The sequence below is a fragment of the Falco rusticolus genome, chromosome 6 (genome assembly GCF_015220075.1).
Source record: "Falco rusticolus isolate bFalRus1 chromosome 6, bFalRus1.pri, whole genome shotgun sequence".
NCBI classification, from domain to species: domain Eukaryota; kingdom Metazoa; phylum Chordata; class Aves; order Falconiformes; family Falconidae; genus Falco; species Falco rusticolus.
Genome location: NC_051192.1, coordinates 16,452,555 through 16,478,179, shown reverse-complemented (window position 1 = coordinate 16,478,179; position 25,625 = coordinate 16,452,555). Strand labels below are relative to the sequence as shown.

The window sequence follows — 25,625 nt, the reverse complement described above, 5'->3', positions numbered from 1 at the left end:
TCCCCATCTGCTTGTGGCGCTCCCCATCCACCACACGCTCCCGGCTTCCCTCATGCTGTCCCCGTTTCAACATGCTGAGCTGCTGATGAGGGAGCTTGTGAAGCAGCAGAGTCTATCTGGATGCTTCTCTCTTCCCAGCACTGCCAGGGAGTGTGGGAGGGTGCCCGAGGAGCCACCCATCTCAAATCCCAGGCCAAGCTGCCTCCCAGCATCCCTGGCTGAGCCCCATCCCACAGCCAAGCAGCTGGAGCTGGGGGGAGATCAGCTGTTTGCCCAAAAGCCGCCTGTTAAACCAGTTGATGTTTGCCCGATCTCTTCTCCTCAGGACCTGGAGCTGCTCTAGTTGCCCATCATGGCCTCTCTGAGAGCAAAGGCCACCCTGCCCCGTGGTGCCCCTGCCACTACCCCTGGCATGTCACCCCTCTCAGCACAGGGCACCTTTCTGTTCCTCTATGACTCAAGAGATGTGTCCTGCCACGGCGCTTCTTAAAAGATATCTGGGAATGAGCCTCTGGCTTCTGCTAAATCCTCCCAACCCACGCTGCAAACGCCTCCTTCCCTGCCCAGACAACCCCTACCCAGCAAGTTGGGTTGCCTGGACAGGGCTTGGCAGAAGAAATGGCTCCTGGTCATCCACTGTGGACCCTGCGGGCAGGACCAGGCTGCCTCCACCTCCCGGCTGTGGCACCTATGCGAAGAGGCAGCACAAGCAGAGCTCAGCACAGGGTGGGCTGTGGGAGCCTGGGGAGCATAAGCTCTGCTGAGGGGGGCTGTGGGTAGCAGCTGTGAGCATCCCTGGTGCGGGCCAGCTGCAGCCTCGGGCTCCAGCCACCCCTTGGGCTGAGGTCTGGGGTGTTCTGGCTTTTTCAGACCATGAGCTGAGCATTTGTGCATGGCACAGGAGGGAAGCAAAAGAGGAGCTCTCACAGTTGCCCGGGAAGGCAGCAAGGGAATCGCCCTGGTGCAAGATTCACCCTGTACTGAAAGCAGGGGAGCTGGAGGGGCAAAGCACAGCTCACACTAAGCCTGGATTTAGGGTGGATCAGTTTGCCAGCAGCTGACTCCTCTATAATTAGATGGCAGCGGCGGTATGGGAGCCAGCTCGGGGCGCAGATCTCCAACATCTTCCTTCCCATCCACAGTCATGTTGTTAAAGGAAACTGTCCATTTTCCAAATGACCCCCAGATGCTTAAGACAGCTGGGTAAGTGATGAGCTGCATCTCCTGATGAACAGGAGATGAGGGATAAAAGCTACTACAAAGTGCTGCCTCTCATGCAGGCCCCTGGGGCTGCCCTCGAGGAGAACACCTTCTGATGCAGAGGATGAATCCTGTTGGGATGTAGGGCTGGATGGCTTAGTGGAATCTTGTGTCACTTCGCCAATCACTGGCCACACTAACGAGGGGCTGGAAAGAGCTTCGGGTGCTGCAGGCTGGGACCCTAGATGTGCCCAGTGCCCCTTGTCTGCGGCCCCCGAGCCATGTCCTGGCTCTGCCCCGACTCCTGTGTGACATGGGGAAACTGCAGCCGCTTGTTGAGGTCCCGCAGCCCCAGGCTGCGCCCCATCGTCTCTCTTCCCATCTCTGCTGTTGTCCCATGGGAGCTGAGAGAGGGGGGGAAAAGGGATGGCTGGCAACCACGTGGGAGGCTCCAGGCTTTTATCTTAGATCCGGGTTTTCAACAGATGTGGTGTGAGCAATGTCTGTAAGGCAACTAGATCAGCATCATTGCTCAGAGATTAAAGGATTTAATAATCTGCTGGCAAGATGTAATTGAAAGAGGCAGAGCTCTGGTTGTACAGCGCTCAACAAATGCAGTGGGGCGTTCCCACGCTCCCCCTGAGATCCCTCCAAACCCTCCCCTAAGCAGAATAAATCCCCAGTGTGTGTGTGGGGCAGGTCCCTTTCTACACGGAACCAGGGACTAATGCTTCATCTGCCTTTGTAGGTAATGACTTATTTATCGTTAGCATGCTCCTAGGGAGCTCTTCATTCAGTGACCTCAAGCTGCTCCACAAAGAATAAGGAACTGGGGGCGGCACTGCCTCTGCAACAGGTATGCGGCAAGTCCCTGGGCACCGGGGGAGAGCGGTGCTGCTGCTTGCTGGAGGTCAAAGCATCATTCAGCAGCAGCAGCAAGCTGTCAGTCACTGCTTCTCAGTCCCTCGTTCCAATCACTGCTCTGCTCCCTGGTGAAAAACCGTAGAAAACAAGGCAGCGACTGGCTCTGCAAAGCACTGACGACAACAATGCAGAGCTTCTTCCCCCACTTGCTGGCAGCGTGGGATCATGTCCCAGCATAACCAAGTGATGTTACAACCGGAGGGCAGAAACTTTTGGCAGCAGACAGAGGGGGCTGAACCGGGGCAGGGAGCAGAGGCATGGGAAGACAGAGGTCTTTAAGCATTAAACCTGGGTAAGGAGCGGCTGCGAGCACATGGCCGAAGTCTGCCCCGTTGCATTGCGCAGAGGCAGACCAGGCAGCAGCGAGGGCAGAAAGCTCATCAGACACGTCCGAGCGCGCTGTCTGCTGCTGGGCAGAGCCCTGCTGAGCTGCCGGTGCTGGCACTGCCTTGCCAGAAGCCGAGCCGAGGTGACTGTGCAGAAGTAAGAGATGCGCCTGGCACACTGAGCTGCTGCCAAAGGCACTGGGCTCTACATGACCTTTGCATCCTCGGTGCTGCCTGGAAGTGCTGACAAAGTCCTTCTGCTCCTGACAGGGTGATGCCAACTGGAAGAGAAAACAGGGGCGACGGTCCCCGTTTCAGGGACGTGGAGCCGCCTTTCTTGTTCCTCTTTTTCTCTAGTTGTCCACTGCAGCCTGAGAGACATATGGGGTAAGAGGCAGGGATGTGTGATCCAAGGTGGTGAAAGCCCAACCCTGCCAGCAGCAGTGGTGAGAGCTGCCCCAAACACTGGCCCGTTCTGCCACTGGCAAAATGTCCTCATCCAAAGCTGCTTGATCTGTCTGTGCAGATCGGCTGGAGGCAGGAGGGTGGCTGGGAAGCCTGGTGAGACCCAACACCATGTATGAAGATATCTGCAAAACAGAAAAGCAGTGTGGACGACCCACCTTGCATCACTTTTACTTCCCCTCCTCAGGAATTCATCTTTCTGACAAAGCTTATTTCTTACATTGGGTTCTCCAGGGGTGTCTCAAAAAATTCACCCAGTTACTGGGTTTAGCTTGACATTTATTCATTTTGAGTTCCCCTGCCTCAGTGACAACAGCAGCAAAATCAAAAAGGCAGTTGGGCACTGCATGTGCCTACAGCCAGAGGGGTGGCTGGAGCTCAGAGCTCCCAGCCTGGTGCCCAGGGTACTTGCAGCACAGACCACGCTGTGGTCACCACTGCTAAGAGGATGATGTCATATGGAAGCAGGTGGAGCAACTTCAACCCATTTTGTGTTCTTCCTCAGACAATGTCCTGTGCATCTGGGACTGCTATTGCCAGCTCTGTCAGGGCTCTTGTCATAGTCGTAGAATCACAGAATGTTTTGGGTTGGAAGGTACCTTAAAAACCATCTAGTCCCACCACCCTGCCATGGGCAGGGACCCCTCCCCCCAACCCAGGCTGCCCCCAGCCCCGTCCAGCCTGGCCTTGAGCACTGCCAGGGATGGGGCACCCACAGCTGCTCTGGGCAGCCTGGGCCAGCGCCTCGCCGCCCTCAGCACAAAACATTTCTTCTTTGTATCTAGTCTGAATCTCCCCTCTTTTAGTTTAAAACCATCACCCCTCGTCCTATCGCTACAGGCCCTGCTAAAAAGTCTGTCTCCATCTCTCATAAGCCCTCTTTAAGTGCTGGCAGGTGCTCTAAGGTCTCCCCGCAGCCTTCTCCTCCCCAGGCTGAGCCACCCCAGCTCTCCCAGCCTGTCCCCACAGCAGAGCTGCTCCAGCCCCTGAGCATCTCCCTGGCCTCCTCTGGCCCCGCTCCAGCAGGTCCATTATGGACCAGGGTCCAACAGGCCCCCTTATGTTGGGAGCCCCAGAGCTGGACACAGTGCTGCAGGTGGGGTCTCAACAGAGTGGAGCAGAAGGGGGAGAATCACCTCCTTTAACCCCCTGGTCACACTTCTTTTGATGCAGCCCAGCCATGTCCTTACACAAGTTTTGGGTTCCAGCTGTTCCTGAAGTGGTGGGAGCTGGAGGTTACCAAGGGCTGGGAGGGTCTGTGCTGGAGGGCTGCATGCGAGCTTATTGCTCAAGGTGAAGGACCCAAAATGGTGGGACCAGAACCTCCTCAGATGGCCTGACCTGTGCCTGTGGCCAAGCAGCGGAGCAGAGCAGCGGAGCAGAGCAGCGGAGCCCCTGTCCCTGCCTTGGCTGGGGGAGGAGTTAGAGAAAACAAAGATTCCTGTTTGCTGCGGCTGCTGATGCCTCCTGGATGACAAAGATCTCTTCCATCCCTGCACACACCAAGGGCTGGGCCCTGCTTTGTGAGAGGATTTGAGTAACCAACAAGCCTAGCATGTCACCACCCTCCCCAAGCAAACCTCCTCAAACTTAAATATTGTTGCACAACTTGCTTGTGATTCACTTTTCCCCTCCCTGTGTCAAGATCTGGAGGGCATGCATCTGTGGCGTGGTGTTGCAACCCTGGCTGCTCAGCTGTTCCTGGCAAGCGGGCTCTGACAGACTGGAAGAGGCTGCCAGGTGCTGCTGGCTCTCCCCTTACACCCCATTCCTCCTAATTTGGTAATTACCCCCTGTCACATCAGGTCAGTGCCCTATTGAGATCAGGACAGAAGACTCTTCTGGTGGGGAGAGCTGAGAACTGTTCCACCTCTCAGTGGACATTCCCAAACCTACCAGCCCTGCAGCGATGGTCTCCTGACCAGGATTTACCATCAAACCAAGAGCAAGGGTGTCTTTGTCCTCAGTGGGGCGTGTCCCACAGGATCAGTTCCCTTAGGGGGGTAACATTTAACATCAGGGCCAGTCTTAGAAACCAGACAGAAAATACTTCGCCTTGTTTGCAGGTGGGATATGTGAGACTTCTACTGCTTCCTCTCTAGGATCCTATAAGATAAACTCCTTTGAAGTCCACTAACAAGCTCTCCAAGACAAAAGGTTGTTTCAAGCATTGGTGTAAACATCTAGCAATGTGCTTGTCCTGATAAACCTTTGGAGAGTGACTGGAAGCTGCCTGCCTGTGGGTCCCCGGTATCTGTGGCAGTGTCTTCACCACGGAGCTCTCCATGAATACTGGTGTTTTTCCCCTTATCTGCTCAGTCATAGACAGGAAGCGTTTCATACGGTGCCCTTAAACTGATCTAGCAAAGTGCTAAAAATAAACCTTCTTTGTGAAACCGCAAACTCCTGCCCTATCTGCTGTGTCAGCTCCTGGAGCAAACCCGCTGCAGAGTTCAAGGTTTCTTGAGACAGAGCCTTGTACCCCACTAACCGAGGGGAAACGTGCCTGCAAACAGGAGCCGCCAAGGCTGAGAAATCAAAATACAAAGGAAATAAACATGAGTGTCAGTCTCCAGAGACGTCCTAAGCTGTACTTTGGGAGAGGCTGGGTGGGAGGGACACGACTGGTATTGAACGTTTTGAGGTAATGCACCCTTCAAATAGCGGGAAATTACTGATCACAGAATACTTAATTATGCAAGCAAATTGCCATCGGCAGCATGTAGGCTTGCGCTGCGGGACAGCTTGGGTTCCAACACCCACGCGTGCCCTCTTGCTTGGCACGCGCTGCTCCGGCCTGGTTGAAGCGAGGGGGGCTGTAACACACTCCCTGTGACGGGGCATCTCAGCTGGCTTCAGTGGTGACCCTGCCGCTTGGCTCTCAGCGGTTGGTGGCCAAATGCCCTGAGCACCCAGGTAGCCACAAGGAGGTACCTCACACCTGCTGGCAGTTTGACCCAGCTGCTACCCGGGTCCATCGTGCCGGTTTGACCCAGCCGCCATCCGAGTCCATCGTGCCGCGCTGCGCTGGCCGAGCCCCGGCCCCAGCGTGGCGGCGTGCCCGGGTTCTGCCTGCCATGGCTGGTGGAGGCTGGTGAGGGGGGCTCCCTCTGTGCCACCCCCGGCCTGTTGTGCTCAGGGCCTCGGTGCCCCGGCAGCGCTGCCATGGCGGTGCCCAGCCCTGGCCGCTGCGGGCTCAGGCCGGCTCCCGGCAGGCTGGCGGCCGCTGCGGGACCGTGCTCAACCCGCGGGGCCCAGGCCCAGCCTGCGGGGCCCGGCGGGGCGGCCTGAGGCGCAGGCGGCCCGGTGAGGCCGCCCCCGGGCCTGGGGGGCCGCCGGCTGCGGGGGTGGTGACCCTGGGAGAGTGGCGGGGCCTCGGGGTACGGCGACAGAGCTGCCGGGCTCACGGCCAGTCCCGGGGCGGGGCGGGGCGGGCCACCAAGGCCGGGCCGGGGTCCCAAAGAGGGCGCGGAACCGCCGCCCGCCGCCAGGGGGCGTCCTCCGCACCCCCCGCCGCCGGGACGTCACCCCCGGGGGAGGAGGAGAGACTGGCAGGAGAGCTTAGCCAATCAGAGCCCCGGTAAGCGAGGAGGGGGCGGGACTTCCGGCGGCTCGAGGGTGGGAGGGCGGGGCCGCCTCCTCCCCGCAAGGCCCCGCCCCGGCGCGCGGCCGCGAGCTCGGGTGACGTCACCACGCCGGGGTTCTGCGGCGGGACGCGGGTGCGCGCGCCGCCCCCCCATACCCCACCCCCGCCGTGCAGCCCCGTTGCCGCCAGGGCCGCGCGCCCGCGTGCTGACGTCAGGGCGTGCGCGCCGCCGCCGCAGGCCTGCGCGGTTACCGAGCGGCGCGCGCAGCCTCGGCAGCGCCTGTGAGGAGCCGCCGCCGTCCGGGGCAGCCGCGCCGGGGGGATCCGCGCCGCGCCGAGCCGAGCCGGGGGGTTATGAGCCCGGGCGCCGCCACCTCCCCGTGAGGAGCAGCGGGCCCGTGGCGGCGCGGGGAGCGGGCGCGGCGCTGGGGCCGCCCCACGACAGGAAGCCATTTTGTGGGCCCCCTCCTCCTCCTCGCTCGTCGCCGCCGCCCTCGCTCGCGGCGCGGCCGGTGCTGCCGGCAGGGGTGGGCGGGCGGAGCCGCGGCGGGGGCGCCCGGTGAAGGAGGGCGGGGGGGCGAGCAGGGGGCCGGAGCGGGCGGCGGCGGCCGCCGCGCCTCCCCATGGCGAAGAAAACCTACGACCTGCTCTTCAAGCTGCTTCTCATCGGGGACTCGGGGGTCGGCAAGACCTGCGTGCTCTTCCGCTTCTCCGACGATGCCTTCAACACCACCTTCATCTCCACCATCGGTCAGTGCGTCCCCCGGGGGTCCGCCGCCCCCCCGGGCACCTCCCTCAGGCGGAACCCCCGCCCCGTGCCCGCCCCGGTGGGCTCTTGCAGCCCTGCCCCGGGCCGCTGCTTCGCAGCTCTTGGTCGCGCTTCTCCCTCTTGTGCCAAAACCCGTGTCCCAGGGTCCAGGGCCACCCCCGGCCCCCCCTTCCCCTCCTTGCGTCCCGGAGCCGGCCGCCCCGGTCACACCCGCCGCCGGCTTGGCCTCTGCTGCAGGGAGGAACGAATCGACGTTTCTCCGCAGTTGAGCGCAGCAGTTTTCTCGCCTCTCGGTGACCCTGAGCGACCCCCTCTTTTCCTCCCGTGGGGGTTGCCTTGGCAGCTTGCCCCCCCCCTCCCTCCCTCCGCCAGCTAACGGCCGGAGCCCACCTGGCTCCTTCCATCACTGCCGCGGCCCGCCCCCCCCCCGGCGTGCATGAGGGCGGTGGGGTTGCCATCCCTGCACGGTACCTTCCCGGCTATTGATGTGGCTTAGCAGAAATGATTACAGATTACGCTTGTGGGTGGGGTCTGTTTTCTCACCCAACAAAGCTGTCCTTCCCTCGCTGCTGAGTGAGCCGCCGGGCTTCTTGGCAAAGCTGACTTTAGCCCTTCGTTGGTGTGCGGCTCCAGATTAAGGTAGTTTCTTTGACATCGTGAAGGAGAGCTGCGTATCCTCCTAGGCATTCCTCTTTACGTTTCATCTGTGCTGTGAGGCAGGCCTTGCACCTAACATCCTTTCTTCCTGGGTTCATCATGTAGCGTTTGGCTTTTTGTTCTGAACACCGGTCTTGCTTTGCAGATGAAGAGTTCAGACGAGCAGCTTCTAACCATCTTGGTGACTGACTGGCAATTTAAGAAAATTCATGCCTCTGCTCTTTCTTGCAGTACCCACTGGTGCAACATGCAGATACCTACATGTGGAAAAATGAAAAACTTGGGGGGTGTTTGATTGGCATCTGGCTTTTTGTGCTTGATACAAATCCCTTAAATGATTGGCTGTACAGCTGTTTGCTGAGGGTAGGAGAACATAGTTTTGGTGTAAATCTTGTTGCTAGGTTTAAGTACACTCCTGTGTACTTCCTCGTTGGTGTTGAAACGTCACCCTAGAAAAGACGCTCTTGAGAAAGCCTTGGGTAATTTAAAGTGAAAGAAGATATATTTGGGACAATTAAGTGTCAAGACATGGTTGTTGCCTAAAAGCATTTAGGGCCTTAGCTTGGGGTTTTGCTGAATTGTTTGAGGGGCATGTGAGTGACGGTTGCTTAATCTTGTTTCTTAGAGTTGCATACCTTGACTATGGAAGGCTGTATTTATTTTGCTGCCGTGGCCATAGTGTAATTCTGCGCTGCTTGGCAAATTCTTACCCAGATCACATGGCATTTGTTGCTTTCTGTGTTTGCTGGGAACATTTATTTCAATTCTCAAAGTTAAAAATAGTCAGCGTCTTAGTTAAGAAGTCAGCAGATGCATGGTGGCTCCAGAGAACTTGTGCTCTTAGTGATGAGCGATTTTTAGTAATTAGTAATTTAGTAATTACTGTTAGTTCTTGGTCTAATTGTAGTTTTGAGCATTCAAGCAGAGTATCATCAGGTTTGGTAGCAAGTGTGCACGTGCAGGGTTTGGAAGTGTTACTGGACAGTCAGACCAATTTAGACCAGTAGGTATTTATTTCTGGAGTACATAAACCGTAGTGCATGTACACCTGAAGGCAAACAAGTTTTATTTCCTAAATTCTGAACTAAATATTTAGTTACATGGTGGAATTTAGCAGATTTTTGGGTACAAATAGGTTTTCTGTGTGGTGCTGAATTCCAGGTGCTTAACTGCCCAAAGATGTCTTAAATAATGTATTGTTTCCGTTGTTCTTTTGTAAGTAGCGGGGTAATGAGGAAACTTGGTGGGAAAGTGTCCCGTGCAAAGTAGTGTCAGTTGAAAGGGAGACTGCATTAGCATGTAGCCCATCCATGAATGAAAAATCTTGAACTGGGTTAAAATACCTGTCCATTTAGTTGTTCTCCGCATTATTACAACAAAGCGATTGAGTAATCATTTTGAAAATACGTTATCTCAAACTATCACCAGTAAATACAGTTTTTAGACTTTCTTAGGTTTTCCTCTGCTGCAGCAGTGATGGCAGCAATGGCAATCCAGGAACATAACATGGAGCCTGGAAAGGTGCTTTGCCTGGTGGTACCTGCTGCGATAAGTCCTGCAACAGTAGCTGTGCAACTTGGGCTGCTTTTGCAGCTGTAAGTGGGGAGTTTCAGGAAAAAACTCAGGTGGAGTCTTTGACATGTAGCAACAAGGAAATACTATTTCCAAAGCACTTGTGTACGCAATAGGGGACATGGAAGGTGACAGGCTTATTGACTGAATTGCTCCTTATATTTAAAAAAACCCAAACAACAAACTTGGTAGCTTGTTAGCTCTGATTCGTGGCTCTGTGTTTACACTGAGCTCCACCAAAGACCTGAGATAGCCAAGGAAGTGAAACTTGGCGTAGTGTTGGTGGCTGTAAGCAGGGACTGGCTGAGTCTTTCTAGTCTTCATAGGAAAAGACAGGTCTCAAAGAATATTGAAACTAGCCTGCGTATATATAAAGACAAGTGTGTGTGGCGGGCAGTGTTTTAATTCTATAAAACCCGAGGGTTGTCTGCATATGTAAGTGAAGATACAATAATAATGCATTTCTACTTTGTGTTAGTAACTTATATTTATTTACTCTCATTTTTACACATTTATAGGACGGATGAAGCATGATCCATGATGGAAGCTGGGATATAATTTACTATACCTGTAATTGAGTATACTCTTTAAACATTTGACTTTGAATCACTTCAATCTAATATTTCCTGCTAAAACAGCAGTTAATCTTTTGGATGTGATGAGGTGCATGTGTGAATGATTTCATTACCCTGTCTAGATGTACTATAAATAATCCAGATGGCTCTTCTGCAAGAATCCCTAAGTCATCGTAACCTCCCTGGGGAGAGCAGGGGCCTTGTCCTCAAATGCTGTGCTGCTGTTTTCAGGTAGAAAGGGAATAAGTTAGAGAAGACTTAGTCTGTCACAAACCATTTTTAATTTTAATAACTCTTCAGTAATCCTCTGGTGCAAAAATCATTTTTGTTATCTTTTTTGAGAAATTGTGGTCACTTTTCAGTTGTGTTCTACAAGATGCTCTACAGTTGAGTCAGGTCTGGTGGTGGTAGCTGTTCCTCTAGACAGTGATGTTCCCCTTAGGAGTGTGGTGCTCCTAAGCACAGAATACTGGCGACTTCTCTTAATGGGCTGCTGCCTGGTCTCCCCTCTCCCCTAACACTGCTAATTTTAGTATTTTCTCTGCTGCCACTTGTGCTACCAGTAGATTTTCTTTATTTTTAATGTTAAAAATGTTAGTACAAGTAACTTCCGGTCAATGTATACTTAAGATCTTCATTTTCTTTAGCAATTTTTTTTTTTACTGGCATTCAATGTGTCAAGTTGATGACAGTTTGAAGTGAAGCATTGAAAAATGATCTGTCAGAGCTCAGCAGGCACACTTTGTGAAGCTGTTCAGGGTCAGCAGGTAAAGCCCTGCCCTTTGCTGCCTGGACATAAGCAGGTGGAGGGGTCTGTTCCTGCAAGGCTGTCTGTCTAAAAATGTGAATGTCAAAACTGAACTCAGTCAAACAATAGCAATTACATGCTCAAGTGAAATGCAAATTAAGATGAGTCACAAAAAATGTTTTCCCATGAAATCTGACTACCTCTAGTAATGCACTCAAGAGAACAAAGGGTATGTAATCATTGTGAGATTCCCTCTAAATGCTACTGATATAGCTAAAGCATCCATGGATCTTAACCCATACTGAAGATGCAGTTTTGTTCTGCTTTTCTGGACTTTACTCACACTGATTGCAACTCTACAAATCTGAAGAGAGGGAGAAAAAGCAGTGTGATGTTTGAGGTTTGATCACCCCTTATTTTATTCTGAACACATACAAGTTCTTGATGGCAAAGCTGTGCTGGGAGTGTGCAAGTCTCTATTGTTTTAAATGCGAAGGTTTCTGACAATATTGTTTTTTCTCGTTTGTTTGTTTATTTGGCCTTTACTAGAAGTGATTTTGAGTTGCTAAGCACTGACTGTGGAATCATTGCGTATTGCTAAATTTAAGCAGTGATGTTTTCAAAAATCTGTCCTCAGATATCAAAAATATTAAATACAAGTTTCTTCTTACATCTTGGAAGGATTTATTTGCCCATGATTGTGATATATTAATATTGGGAAGGAAGGAGTCCGAGGTGGAGAATGGGGAAGAACCTGGCAGATCGTGGCAAAACAAGCTAGGTGCAGATTGTTTTGTATTGTGAAAATGCTTTTTATGGTGCTTGCGGTGAAGTTTGAATAACAAGTAGTTTCTGGGGTCCAAAGAAAGAGTATTACTACAGCAGCTGAAACTACTGGCTTACTTTTCCTTTTTTGTCTCATCTGTAGCTTGTAGGAGCGCAAACAATTTTGAGTTTTGTTTATATTGTCCCCAGGCTGTGGGTTCAGTCCGTATTTGACTCCTGGCATGGAGCAGGTGAATTAGGAAAACAAAAAACCCAACCAGCAAACCACCCCCAACAAACACCCCACACCCAACTCCTGTTCAGTCATTTTTATGACATGGGGTCCACAAATCATCACTTATCAAGAGATGCAAAAATAATTTCTACACACAGGTAACTGAGCTGTAAAACTTGCTGTCACAGGAAGTTTTGGAGGGGAAAGTGTAAGCAGGTTCAGAATGAAAGTCGAAGATTGAAGTGACTCCATCGGTGGCTGTTAGATGTGATGCTCTGGATGCAGTCTCGAGCTTGGGAAACCCCTCAGCTACTGGTTGCTGGAGGTTGAACATGTATTCTTTGGCCTGGAGAGAGTGGTTCTTCTCACTTCTGTCTGCTGGGATGCCCAGGAGAAGGGTTATAGAGTGGATTGGACTTATGAGATATGGGATGATTGGGGTGGGGTGGGGTTTTCTTTTTGTTTTACTGGTTTTCTTTTTTTTTTTTTTTTTTTAATCTAGGGCCACAGATAATGAGCAGCAGTTTTGTTGCATGCCTCGCAGCGCTGTGTGTGGATGGCTGTACGGTGAAAAGCTGAGAAAGGGAGCTGTCTGGAAACTTTTTTTTTAACATAGCTATTTTTTCAGCTGAGCTGGATCAGTTCCCTGATCTGGCTTCTCATGTTACCATGTAAATCTGTACTGGCAGAGGGCATAGGGCATCTGGGGACATGGAAACACCAGAGTAGGTGGTACTTCTACTGAGCGGTTACTTGTGAAAATTCACTTTAGGGTTGCTATTCCGTGCTAACAAAGTGCTTGGCAGCAGTGCTAGCGTTCCCTCCTCCCTCCTGCACCCAGTATGAAACAAACCCTAACCTGGGCTTGCTCCTCTCCCAGTGCTGCTTCTGTCTCTGCCTCGGGGCAAAAGACAGTTGGTGGAAGGTGAGAAAGCTGCTGAACCCCAGTCCTCAGGCACATACCTGTGCGGTGGCGGTGCAGGACACATAGCTCTGCTGCTCCTTTTTCTGTTTGTCCTTGCACTGACGTGCTATTTATGTTCAACTGAAACTAATAGGCAGCTGTTACATAAATGTGCTAAGTATGATCAGAAGATGTGGAGACAAATGGAAGACAGTGTGTGGAGGTTGGCTGCTCCAATTAAGCCAGCACGGTGTCCAGGAGGAGACTGAGCTGTCACTTCAGCAGTAAGTGGAAAAGATAAAGAGTGGATGAAGTCGTTAACAGTTTCTAGGATAAAATGTGTTTTGGATTTGGAGCACAGGCCTGTAGCTTCTTCTGACAGGCTGTCCGTATACTCAGTGGTCTGATCTTGAATTTTACAAGAGCACATAAATGCCTGTGATGTTGGTAGAAAACTTGTGCAGGAGCCTCTATGTCAGAGATACAGCCTTCATGTTTTTTTTGAAGTGACTATTTTTAGTGCCTTGTCAAGTGATAAGCACAAACTAGGGGGTGCAGAGAAGCGATTTCCTCTTGACTTCCTGATTTACCTCTTTCAAAAGAAAATCTGTTACTCCCCTCTCTTTATCCTGGGAAAACAATCTTTTCTACCCTTAAAGTTAATACTGATATTTAATTAGAGAATTGGTTGAGAGTCTATTGATAAATACTTCTTCAGGGGACAGAAAAGAAGAATAATCCTAACATTAGGGGCTTTTTTAGGTTGTGCTAAGCAGATGTTGCTGCCTCCAGTCCAGTGATGCTGCATCATGTGTGGGATATCGTCTTGGCAGGCCATACTTGCTGTACCTGCTCCTGGCAGCCCTCGGGAGCAGGGTGTGGGTTGCTTCCACCATTCAGGTGGCAACAGCTTGCTCTTGTACTTTTCCTTTCTGGAGCTGTGGAAAGGCAGCGTGTTCCTGCTTGTTAGCAGTGCGGTGGAGGAAGAGCCAGAGAATCTCGGGAAGGAGAGCGGCTGGGAGCAGGCTGCTCCTGCCAGGAAACTTCATCCTGCCTGGGGTTGAGAAATGCCCAGGAAAGCATTGGATGGAAGCAGGCTGCACGTATTCTCCTGGCAGCAGCAGCCGGTGCCTGCTTTGCTATGTCACCTTCTGATGACACAATATGTGGAGAAAAGGTTTCAGCCGGTGTTGATTTTTTGTATCCTTGAGAGAGGGGGTAAGGTACTTCAGAAAGGCTTTGTGAAAAACAGGCTTGTCAAATTCCCGGTGCTGTGGGAATTCCCTGTCTGGCCCTGGGGAAACAGGAAAGAGGACAAGAGCTACTGCTGCAAGTAGTCTTGAATGTGAGTGTTACGGTAAAACTTAACTGTGTGGGTTGTTTCTTTTCTGCGTGGGTTTAACTAGAATCTTGCGTGGGTTTTAACTAAAGTCTCTGCATATTTTTGTTCTTTTCTGTAGCTAAAACACTTGAGGCTTTCTTTCCCACTGGGATTTTGGCTGTTTTATACTGCGTTGGCCTGGAGAATACAGGTTGTCTCTTGCATTTCCAAAATCTGACTCAGCACTCCCTGAGAGAGGCCTGCTTGCTTGGTTTGCCATTAAGTAGGGAATACCTACACTGCTATCTATACCCGCAGCTTTTCCTCAAGGATGCTTTTCAGACTGGTGTTCTTCCATATTTCAACAAATGATTAACTCTTACAGATACCAGATACGCTGAAGCAGTGTCTGACTGAGGGGAATGCTGGAAATGGTCTCTTCATGATAATGTGGGTCTGGTGTGGCATCTGCTTTACGTATGGGGAGTTCCGTTAGTACCACAGTCTGACAGGGCCGTGACCAACATTGTCTTCAGTGGAGGCTGTCTTGGCCCAAGATCTGAGCTTCAGAACCCTTAAAAGACATGCTTTACAGAGATGGGTAGTGCTGTGATAACTTCAGGTGTTTACCCATTTTAAGCCAGGGTATGGTACCGCTTCCTTGGCTGTCCTTTGATTTATGAGGTTATCAGAAGGTTTGTTGAAGATGCTCTTGTCGAGTTCTCATCTGTGGCTCACATTTGAGATCAAACTCCTGTGTCTGTTCTGTGGCAGCATTCACTGAACTGTATGCACGTGGTCCCAAATAAAAAGTTATTCTGCCCTCTGAGATTATGTCTTAACTTGGTGTTACCAGCCTTTTAGTCTTCTAGAGTAAAGGTAATTTTACATTTTACTTCAGGTGTTCAGGTACTAACTTCAGGCATCTGGACACAGGAATTAACCTCTTGATGTCTGATGTATTTGTGTGCCAAGTGTCAGCTCTCCTTCCCTTCTAACTGTAGGCATGTTACTTGCTCTTCCTCACCACCATATCTCACTGGCAGCTTACTTGCCTGTAGTAGCTAACTTGATTGCACTTTTTAAACTGTTCAACTATTGCAGATCTACAGTAAACGTCTAATGCAGATAATTAAAAAAAAGTTGAAAATCTTGGTAGCAGTATCTAGATATTAACAGTTCCTTAGGTAGCAATCTTAATTTCACACTTTCAAAGGCTTGCTGCAGTCTGTGTCTTAGCCTCTTCCCTCCCTTTTCTGAAATGGGATTCCTCTAGCATAACTCGCTTGTTAAAAGCTGAACTGTCAGTGTGGGTTAGCTGCCTAGGCCTCTTCTGTAGTTGGGGCGAGGGAAAATAAGAAACCCGTCCATCCGAACATGGCTGTACATATGCACGCCTTTCACTTTAGAGGAAGCTTAGGTGTGTAACTTAAATATAGCTGTCTAATTGTTTATTAAATGAATCCCACCAATGCTTCTGTTTCATTTAGCATTACTGTGAAATGCTTTCATCTCAGTGTAACTTTTTGATCTTGCCAATAAACAACAAGTTTATTTATTTATTTTAGCTATGCAGGTTTCTGGTGCAAAGAAAGATAACTACCAGCTAGTTCTTTGGGTTTTATATTTCATGTTAGTTTGTCTGGGATAGCATGGACCAGAAATGAGAGTTCTCTGCAAAATCTGGTGCCTGGAACGTCTGGTGCTTCTCTGTCTACTTCAGTGAGCAGGACTGGTGAACAGAAATGCTGGTGGCTTGCATGGAAGTGGGCTCAGAAACTCCACCTGTGACAGTATTAGACCGTTAGTGTCTGCTGAGACATTGTGGCCATGTGCCAAGGCATGCGTCCCGGTGTGCTTGAGGCCTTGACCAAGAACCAGGAGGTCTTGGTCAGAGAACCAGCCAGAGAACCAGGAGGATGTGGCTGCCTGGGTTCGGGTCATGGGCGTTCGCTGCAGTGCTGCCTGAGGCTGCTGCTGAGGACAAGAAGCTGCGGACACAAGGTACAACACGAAAACTCAGCCTGGGTGTTTGGGGAAAAAATTGTGATGAAGGTGGTGTGCAACCAGAACAGATACAGAGAAATGATGGGATTGCTGTCTTTGGGGTAATAAACATATTTCTAGAAGAGACCTCAGGCAGTCTGAACTAACAGTGTTGGTCCTGGGTGCCAGGACAGGACCTGGGTTAAAGGTCCGAATTCCCAGTGTGTGTTAGAGCTGGCTGCTGGGTCTGACTGAAAGCATTATAGTCTGGAGAGATTCCTGCTGGAAGTAGCCTTTTGATCAGAGTATTAGATCTGAAGGTGGCTTTGCAAAGCCAACAGCTTTGTGAAGAGCTTCTAACAAAGTAGTTTCTTAAGAGGTAGAAGAAAAAACTGATAGAGGTGGCATGTGATGGCTTGCTCAGGGCAAGTTTGGATGTTGCTCATCTAGCTTTTGCAGGAGCTTCAGCACTGCTGCCGAACTCTGAGCAGGCTCTCTTTGGGTCAGAGCTGCTGTCACTGTTGTGTTTCTAACCGTGTAATTTGCGGTGCTGCTGGTCCAGCTATGGGTAAAACTCTTCTTCAGCCCCAGCTCTGTATAAACCTTGATGTAATTTTCTGACATAGTCCTTTTCAACAGCGTAGTCACATGCTTTGTTGCAGGATAGATGTGGGGTGCAGTTCCTTTGCTGAGGTGGGATAGCTGACTGTGTGACCACTTTGGTGCTCCCTTCAGTGCAAAGGGAAACAGGTTTATTCCATAAGAATTGAAAACTGTGAGTCTCCGTGGTTGCTTTGCCAAGTAAGCATAAATTCTCATCATCTTGAGGCGCAAGAGAGCTGGCAAAGGTGCTGGCTAGCTTGAGCTTTTTTCTTCTTGCAGATGAGGTGTAGCTAATCTTGCCGCAGCGTACAGCAAACTACAAAGAATCCAAACAAGTCTTTACACCCTCCAGTGCTACCTTGGGAGAAGCCAGTGTTTTGGGGGTAGCACTAACCTTTTGGTTCTAGGTGTGTTGTATGACGTTCTTTCGGTTTTTTTTCAGTTCACAAGTATGTAATTCCTGGCTCTTTTCTCAGTATGTAATTTCCAGGCTCTTTCTATGAGTTCAATTTGAGTGTTGCAGTATCCGTATTACCTGAAAAAGGTGATAAAACTTACTGATAAATGTGGTGCTTCTGGGCAATATTGTAGCATAGGCATGTTTTTTGCCCCCCCCCCCCCTCTTTTTTTTTTTTTTACTTGAAGCTTTTTTCCTGCTCATAGCTTGACAACACTACATTCATCATCTTGCTTGCTGGGGACCTTAGAGGTTGAGTAGAAACATCTGGTGTGACAAAAACTTGACCTCTTCCAAGAGCAGGGAGTTGGAGGAGCTTTGATGGTCACACTGTGCCTACAGCTCAAGGTGTGGAGATTCTATAGATTCCTAGAACTTGGTGTAAACCAAGGTAAGTAGCTGCCATGCTTTGACTCTGAAGTCCCTGTGTTTCTTGATGCTGAAGGGTTAATAAATTCAAGCTTCTTCTGAAACTTAGGTATTGGAGTGTAAGTTGATATTCAGTAACTGAAAGCATCCTAAATCATAGGCAAGTGCTTCAGTTAAATACATATTGAATTGTGCTAATGCAGTGCAAGCAATGGAGCTTCAAAGTTGAATATGCTGTATTTAACACTAGACAATGCCATTCTTTGGAGTCTGTGTAGGAAATAATAGGTGTGTCCTTAACCAGCAATTTAGTATTGAAAATTTGACAAAGGGCTGGGTCACAGCTTATTTCAACCCTCTTGTAAATGGGAATGATGCTCAGATAGCATTTTAAGACTGCAGTGCCTGGTGCTTTAGTAGTGTGAGTATGTATCCAACGCCAACAACGACCAAAGTTGCGGCTGTAGTGTAGCCTAGGTAACTTGACTTAGGGTACTTTAAGGGTAGTATTTTCTGTGTGTCATTTCCAGCAATGTCACTTACAAGCACATGTGTTCTTCTCAGTGAGTTGAAAAAGGCAGCTGGTAGACTGTTTCACCAGAGAAAACATTTAAAAGTTAAGTGCAGTAAGTACTTGGTGGCCCTCATAAAGCCATAATGACTTTGGAAAACTTCAGTTGTACTATGAGGTGTATAAAGCATTACAAGCTTTCATTTCTCAAATACTGGTAGTGATGACATCATGTAAACAAACTGCTAAGTCTCTTTGGAAACGATGGGAGAATCTCTCCGTTTTGCTGTTAGAAATTTGAAATCCTGATGCGGTACCTGTGGCAGTGTTTCAGTGTATTTAGTGTCTTTCATCTGCTGGCGTGGCTGAAACTACTAAAATATAGGTCAGTGGGTTCAGCTGAAGAGTATATGTTCCAGCAAGTTGCCTGGTCTGAAAATACAAGTGATGGTCTTTCCTTCCTTTCTTCGGCAGTAAGGAGTTATAATTACTGAAACAAGAAGTAACTGTTCTGAGTTTCTGCACTGCAGTGGGTCATAGTTGCGGAAGCTGGGAATGGAAAGAGCTTCTGGGCTCTTCTTGAGCTTCTTCTAACTATTTATAACGGATTGAATGGCTGAATCTTTTTAATGGCCTCTAAGACAGTACCTGCCTCTTCAGTAAAGATAATGCTTTTCTGGAATGAATCTACTTGTCTGTCTGCTGAGTATAAATTAGCCAGGGTAAGTGTTAACTTGAATTTTTTTAAATGTAATTTGAGGACAAATTTTGTTTCATAAATAGAAGCAGTTTATGTGAAAGCAGATTCATGTACTGTATATATTCTAGCTAACAAATACAGTGTAAGTAGGCTAAGATGTGCATGAAAACTGATTTAATTGGCTGTAATTGAACTTGAACAAACTTAGTGCATATCCTTGGTGGTTTAGAGTAGAATTCCAATTAGCTGTGAATTTGTTTGTGAACTGTCTGTAGGCTTTCTGGAGTCCAGACCTTTCCCCGCCATGATTTTTTTAGGTATGGGACCTAAAGGGCTTTGCTGACAAAAGGGTTTGCAGGGATACGTCTGCTTTGTGTGATGCCCTGCCTAAAAATATGTGCTGGTAAAGGTGGCTGGCAGAGTTCTGGTGCCTGGGCTAGAAGTTTGAGTATATAAGAAAGTGAAAGATGTAATGGCAGAGAATTAAATCGGCCCTCAGACCTGGAATTACTGACACTAAGCAGGGATTATTGCTGCATGGGAACAATTCTGAAGTACTGCTTCTTGCTAGAGCTTCATTTCCTGCCCCTCCCCCCACCCCATCCCCCTTTACTACCTTATGAATAAAAACCTTACTGTCTCTTCTGTCTCTTGGTATGCATAAAACATCACTAAAATAGTTCCTTTGTTCATTTTCTTTTATTTTGCTTGTGGGAGCTTTGTGCAAGGTTTAGCTGCTGGAGTAACAAAATGATTAAGTTTCTTTTTCTGGGAAAAGTAACTGCTTGTGTTGAAACTGTACGTGATCTCATAGACCTAAGTGGCTGTGTAGGTGGTGTCAACAGGAAGCTTTAGTTTTCTTTCTGAGCAGAGATATTTTTTTTATATAGAAATAAATTTGAACTGTACTTTCAAATGACTTCTGAAACTCCTTCACTGGAAGGAATATGGTTAAGTGAAGAGAGATCCTGTGGGACCTTCATGGGTTGAGCTGCTTGCTTTCTGTGGCCACCTCTGATCTTTCTGCACAGCAGGCTGTATTGAGGACTGCCGAACCCCAACTTATGGGCTGTATATAGTTAGACTTCACTAAACAAAAGTTGCTTTAATGCTTGTAAATGAGATGAAGGCAACTGGGGAGGAGAGAAGGCTTCATAACCGGTTCTGGCCTGAGAGATGGCTTCTGTCCCTGTTGTACGTGATGGGTTATTCACACCAAAGGAGATTCTTGAACCTTCGTCATTGTCTGGAATCTCAACTTCAGTCTGCTTGGTGTGAATGTTAGGTAGACTCACTGCACCCAGAATCATGGCAGCTGTTCTTAGACCTATATCTACTGAATTCATGCTTAAGCTAAATGTGCCGAATACTTAACCCTGGAAATGGCTGTCACTTGATGACCAGAAATCTAGTGCTGCCTCCATTTTATTGGGAAATGGTCCTTGCCCTGGTTATCAGGGCCTGGGCAAAGTTCAGGAGATACGGAGAGTGATAGTGCTTAAGTCAAAACCATGACATTAGAACACATACCAGGATGCCTTCGGCGCACTGGCTGAAGTGTTCTGCTCCTGGGGACTTACCCTTGCTTTAGTTGACTCACTGCTGGATGTGGCCTCATTGTGCTGTTCAGTGTTTCATACCTGGGAGGTTTTCATGGGCTGGGCTGATGCAGTTAGAGCTTCCCAGGAGTCCCCTACCCTGTGCTTTGCCAGAGGTAGAAAAAACATGTTGTTCTTTCGTATTGCCCTCAGCTGTCTCCCTCAATTTAAATCACCAGTGGTGTTTGTCATCACCCAAAATTGTGGATTGAATTGTGGAGACCTAATGCATGTGTGCTGTCATCACTCCCTTTGAACATGGAGGAGGAGTATGACGTGACTCCTCTCAAGGAAAGGTTACTAGAAACCAGGTTATTTGAGCTCTTGTGGATTATCTTTGTTTTGTTAAGACACTTTTCCCTACAGACCTCCGATCAGGCACCTCTAATTAATGTTCTTAAGCTCCTGTATCTTAGTTCCTCCCTTGGAGGAGTTATTTTCACTTTCCAGGAAATTTTGTACTAATCTTTGCAAATAAACTTCATTACTACCTTTTTGTTTGCAGGTCAGTATTTAAAGGTGTGCAGTAGATGAAGTAAGGGAGCTAGAACCTGAGATACATGTGGAATTCTTGTCACTGCCATGTTATTGTTGAATGAGGCAGTGCCATTTTTTTAAAATACTTTCAGAGTGGGTCCATGTGATGGGACCTCAGCTATGTGTGCTGAATGGTACTTTCTTACCTTCTATTTATTTGGATTTGCTGTTTTAATTCCAAGTATGGGGATGAACAGCACTTCACATTGTAATCAATCTGTTAAACATCTGAACAATGCCACTTAAGGAAAAGCAGCTTCGTGGAATTCTTGATGTATTGATACTCTTTGCTTCCTTGCAGCCTTGTGGGTGCTGAGACCTAAATGTGTGGGCATAATCTGTATTTAAAGACACAAAAATCTTACTGTTTGTGTTCCAGCTAATTTAACAATTTACATCTGCAAGTATCCAGTGCATAATAGCAAGGTAATGGACCTCACTCTATTGGAGGGGAGTAAAGTGGAAAAAAAAGAGATCTCAGGATTTGTTTCTGAAGATTGTTTTTTGAAAAAATATAGGTGACAGTAGTAGAGAGGTGGAAGGTCACAGTTGCTGTGTAGGTGCAGCAACCTGGTATATGGAGAACAGACTACTCATAATGCTTTTGTCTCCTTGATTATATTATTTTTTTTAATACTTACTTTCAGTAGTGCCTCCAAGTGCTTTTAAAAAATTTCTGGTAGCAATATTGACTTCTGTAATGATTGTACTCTAGAATAAACGCATAGGTGTTAACTTGTGATTTTATTACAGATCTCTGAAGAATGATTGTTGAAGAGGTTTTGAGTGAGGCTAGTAGTGAGAGAAATATTTTGGTGCTCTGGAAGGCCGAGTCTTGACCTAGATTTAACATGCGTCCTTGAAATGAACTGATGCACGAAGGAAGCTTGCATGCTTACGACTTGTCTGCCACTTTGAAGGAAAATGGGAACACTTCAAAAAGAATTTCAAGTTAGAACAACAAGAGTGAAGGACACTTTCCCAAGTCTTGTAATTCTGAATATTGTTCATATCTGAACTGGATGCAGGTGGAATATGAAGAAGAATGCTTGGAAAGCTCCAGCGAGACAACTGCAGATGGGGGAGGCAGCAGTGCAGTATGAGGATCCCCCGTTTCTGCCGATGATGAATATGTGAATGAGTTCATGATCTGTGGCCTTTCCCAGATAAGAGGTCAGGCTGGATAACAAAGTCCTTCTATTGTTTGGGGGGGATTAAGCCAGGTATTTGGGGGGATATAAACCAGAGTACTGGATTTGTCACCAAAATGGATATTCAGCTGAGTCCCCTGTATCAGTTAATCAGTGTTGATTTGCATAAATCAAATATCCCTGCAACGCGTGAGTCTTATTTGTTCGTGATATGTGACAGCACTTGAAAGCACAACAAATAAAGGCATCTAGAATGGAAGAATGTAGGTCACAGTAGGAAGCTGCTGTCTCACAGGATTGTCATCTGCTTTGTTAAGAATAGATTAATTGGTAGGAGGCGATCTGGCAGCAGTGCTACTGCTGATGTCCTGTGTTCTCCCTTGCATTACTTATTCTGGAATTTATCTCTATTAATGTGGTATAAGTGAAACTTATGACAGTTTTATAAAGATATTGTAAAATCATACTGAAAAACGGAAGTTTCAGGAAAGAGCCATAGGGGTCACTGGAAGAGGCTGACAGGGCTTGACCAGTCTATTGGAAAGGAAATCACTTTTTTTTTAATTAAAAAAAAAAAAATCTCTAGCAAATTTTTGCTGAATCAAGGTTAGCAAAAATCCAGGTAAATGGATTGTTTGGATTTTGAGAATCTACTGCTTTCTTAAAAATAGGTGCTAGAATTGAGTGGTTTATTAAAATAAACACCATCTCACTGGCAAAACCATCGTTAAATACAGGTTAAGAATCTTTAACTTAGCTTTACAGAGAGAGGGGTCTGGTCGTAATTACTTTTCTTGATACCTGCTCTGATACCTGATCTACAAATATACCAGTTTTCAGGATGTTTCAGGTACTGTGGATCCAGTCAAAGGTACAGTTATTCCCCTGGTACATTCTATGAATGTTACCAGAAAAATAGTTCTGTGTAGCTGTTGCTATCGAGGTGTCATGGATTGAGGCTGGTGACCTCGAGATAAAGGAGTGACTGTTTACCCAAGTGATAGTTCACAAGGGTACTAAAAGTGAGTATGCAATGGGTTGTTCAGTGAATGGGTGACTAGTAGAGCATGTGAGGGATGGTCTTTGGGAAAAGAGAGGCTTTAGGTGGTAGTCTAGGGATGGGAGGATTGACACCAGTGACAGGATGTGTGGGAAGGAGTGGTGGAAAAAAATTTAACACTAATTACATCATCATTTGTGGCTGGTAGAATTGAATAATTAAATCACTTGTTTCTGTTACCATTGTCCTCCCCTGCCTAGCTCAATCAGAAATGGGCTCTCAAACAGGACACTTCATGGATGTTTTCTCTTGCTGAGTTGTAGGACTTTTAGATTACTAGAATTAACTAAGTGTATGCGTCCTAAGGTTTCATGTAAGGTATGTGTTAACTTTTAGATGCAACTTCTGGTGCTGTGTAAGTGCAGACCTGAAACCTTGCAGAGCAGGAAGAGTGAGTTCTTGTTGCCACTGTAGTTTGCACACTCTGCTAGGAAAGACTTACTGCAGAGAAGATGAAATGCTGAAACACAGGGATTCATTGACTTTGTGTTTTACTACAGTGTAAATCCCTAGTTTGCTCATATCTTGAGTACTTTGTTGTGCTCCCAGTCACTGAATGTCAAAAAATAATAGAATTAAAGGTTTAGTGGGGGGCAGAAAGGCAACCAATGGGCCACGTCAATGTCACCGGTTCTGTGATTCCCAGTACCCTCAGTGTTGGTCCTGGGGGGCTGCCACTGGCTCTCCCAGTAGCCTTTTCCAGGTGGTGGCTCTGGGAGCCCTCCAGCACTGCCTCGATTCATTTTCTGGGACCCCTTTGCTCTGACTGCTGAGCACTGGGCCTGGCGCTGGGCTGCTGTGTCTGAACAAGTCCTGTAGGTGCTCCCTACGCTACAACGGAATGGGAGACCTGAGTCATTGTAACTTCGGAGACTGGAAGGAAAATCTCTTGCTTAAGTTTGTCTCATGGATGATTACAGACTTTTTTTTTGGGGGGGCGGGGTTGTAAGCATTTATTTTAGGTCTGACCAGTGTGGTAGTAGCCTTTAGTTAAAATAAATGGGAATCTACAGTGTGGCCTAATGTAACTCCCAAGTGTTGTCTGTCACCTGTGTGCAGGGGGTACCCTCCGTTATGTATAGCTTTGGTGTTCAGCAGTTCATACAGAGTTACCTTAGGCTAATGGCAGCAATCAAACTGTCTGGCCCTGTGTATTCAGCTGGTGAGAGATACCTGATCGCTGCCTCTGTTCTCCATCCACCTCTGGCTGTGTTGTTTGATTACACTGCTTAGCTTAACTTTTTTGGAAGGCAACTTACAAGCTTCTTGCTGTGTTAAAATATGCAATTTTGTTTTTGCAGAGAAACTAACAGTACCTTGAAGGCAGAACAACACTCAGTCACTGACTGGTGGTTGCTACCTGGTACAGTTTTCTTCTTCTGTTTTTCCACTCCCACCCATTCCCCTCTGCTAACCAGAACAGGCAGGTTCAGAAATATATTGTTAGCTTTTGAAAAAAGTGCTATTAAAGTATTAATTATTAAATCTGTTATTCATTTTCTTGCATATAGGTGCCTCATTTTTGCTTTGTCTTACAGCAGCGTTTGGTTGTAGTGGATAATGTCCCTTCAGCTTTTGGAGTTGCCTGCAGTAGTTGGTACACTTGCAGGCTTTAGTGTCAGGTTAAGAAGAATGAGACAAAAGGAAAAGCCTTATGGAGAGTGTAGCTTGCTCTATGCGTCAGTCTTGAGCTATTTTTATTGAAATGAAGATGATAAAATTGACTTGAGAGACAAAAGTAACTTGCCCTGGCTTTTTAAGAGGAGCAACTGCTACTGGGATTACAGCTGTGATTGTACTAGCCAGAACTTGCGTGTCTGTGTAGAGCTTTGTGTCTGGCCGTGCAACTCCTTCCTTTCACCCCGCTCTTCCCCAGCTCCCTGCCTGCGGGTGGAGAACACAGCATGTGCAAGCACTGGGGTAAACGCGGAGGTATGTGCCTCTGACACAAGCTGCCGAAATAGCCTGGTCCTGAGACCTCCTGCCCACTGGGCTGTCTGCTGTGCTTTGCATCCAACGGTAGGTCAGCGTTGAGGTGCATGATCTGATGACAGCTCTCCAGGAGTGTTGCAGAAGAGGTTCGAGGGGTGCTGACACAAGAAGGGGTCCCTGAGGGCTCCTGTGATTTTTGTAGAACTTGCATTCAGTCATCTCGGTATTCACCTTGGCAAAGCAAGACGGGAGCTGTTTGTTTTACATGGAAGTTTGTGTTAATACTATTTTCTTCTATTTCTTCAAAGAATTCATTGCCTCATGTAAGTTTAAAAGAGGCTGGAGATAGGTCTGTGTTGTATGTATGTGTATACATACACAAAACAAAATCTGTAGGTAAGCATGCATGTGAAGTGAGCTTTCTCAAAAGAGGAAGACTAACTCTCTTACTTAGTTACTATCTTGTTTACCTGTCAGATTAAATGTATTTGAAAGCTGGAGAGGAGGGTAGATTCAGTACTGTAAAACCAAGAGGTTTGGAGCTGCCTTGATAACTCTACATGCTTCTACAAAGGCATGAGCGAAATTGGTATTGCCTGCTAGGTTTAAACTAAGCACTGCGTTGTTTGCGTTTTGGCAGACTGAAAAGCATTGATAGGCTTCTCATTTTGATT

General features: G+C 47.9%; 1 protein-coding gene across 1 annotated transcript in view; it reads left to right on the top strand.

Annotated features, from left to right (window-relative positions):
• Window positions 1-7,018: 7,018 nt before the first annotated feature.
• The window catches only part of RAB10 (RAB10, member RAS oncogene family), a 49,575-nt gene continuing 30,968 nt past the window's right edge, over window positions 7,019-25,625 (top strand). The window contains exon 1 of the mRNA XM_037391497.1: window positions 7,019-7,251. Within this exon, the coding sequence (XP_037247394.1) occupies window positions 7,125-7,251 (127 nt within the window). The 5' untranslated portion in view covers window positions 7,019-7,124. The remainder of the gene's footprint in view (window positions 7,252-25,625) is intronic.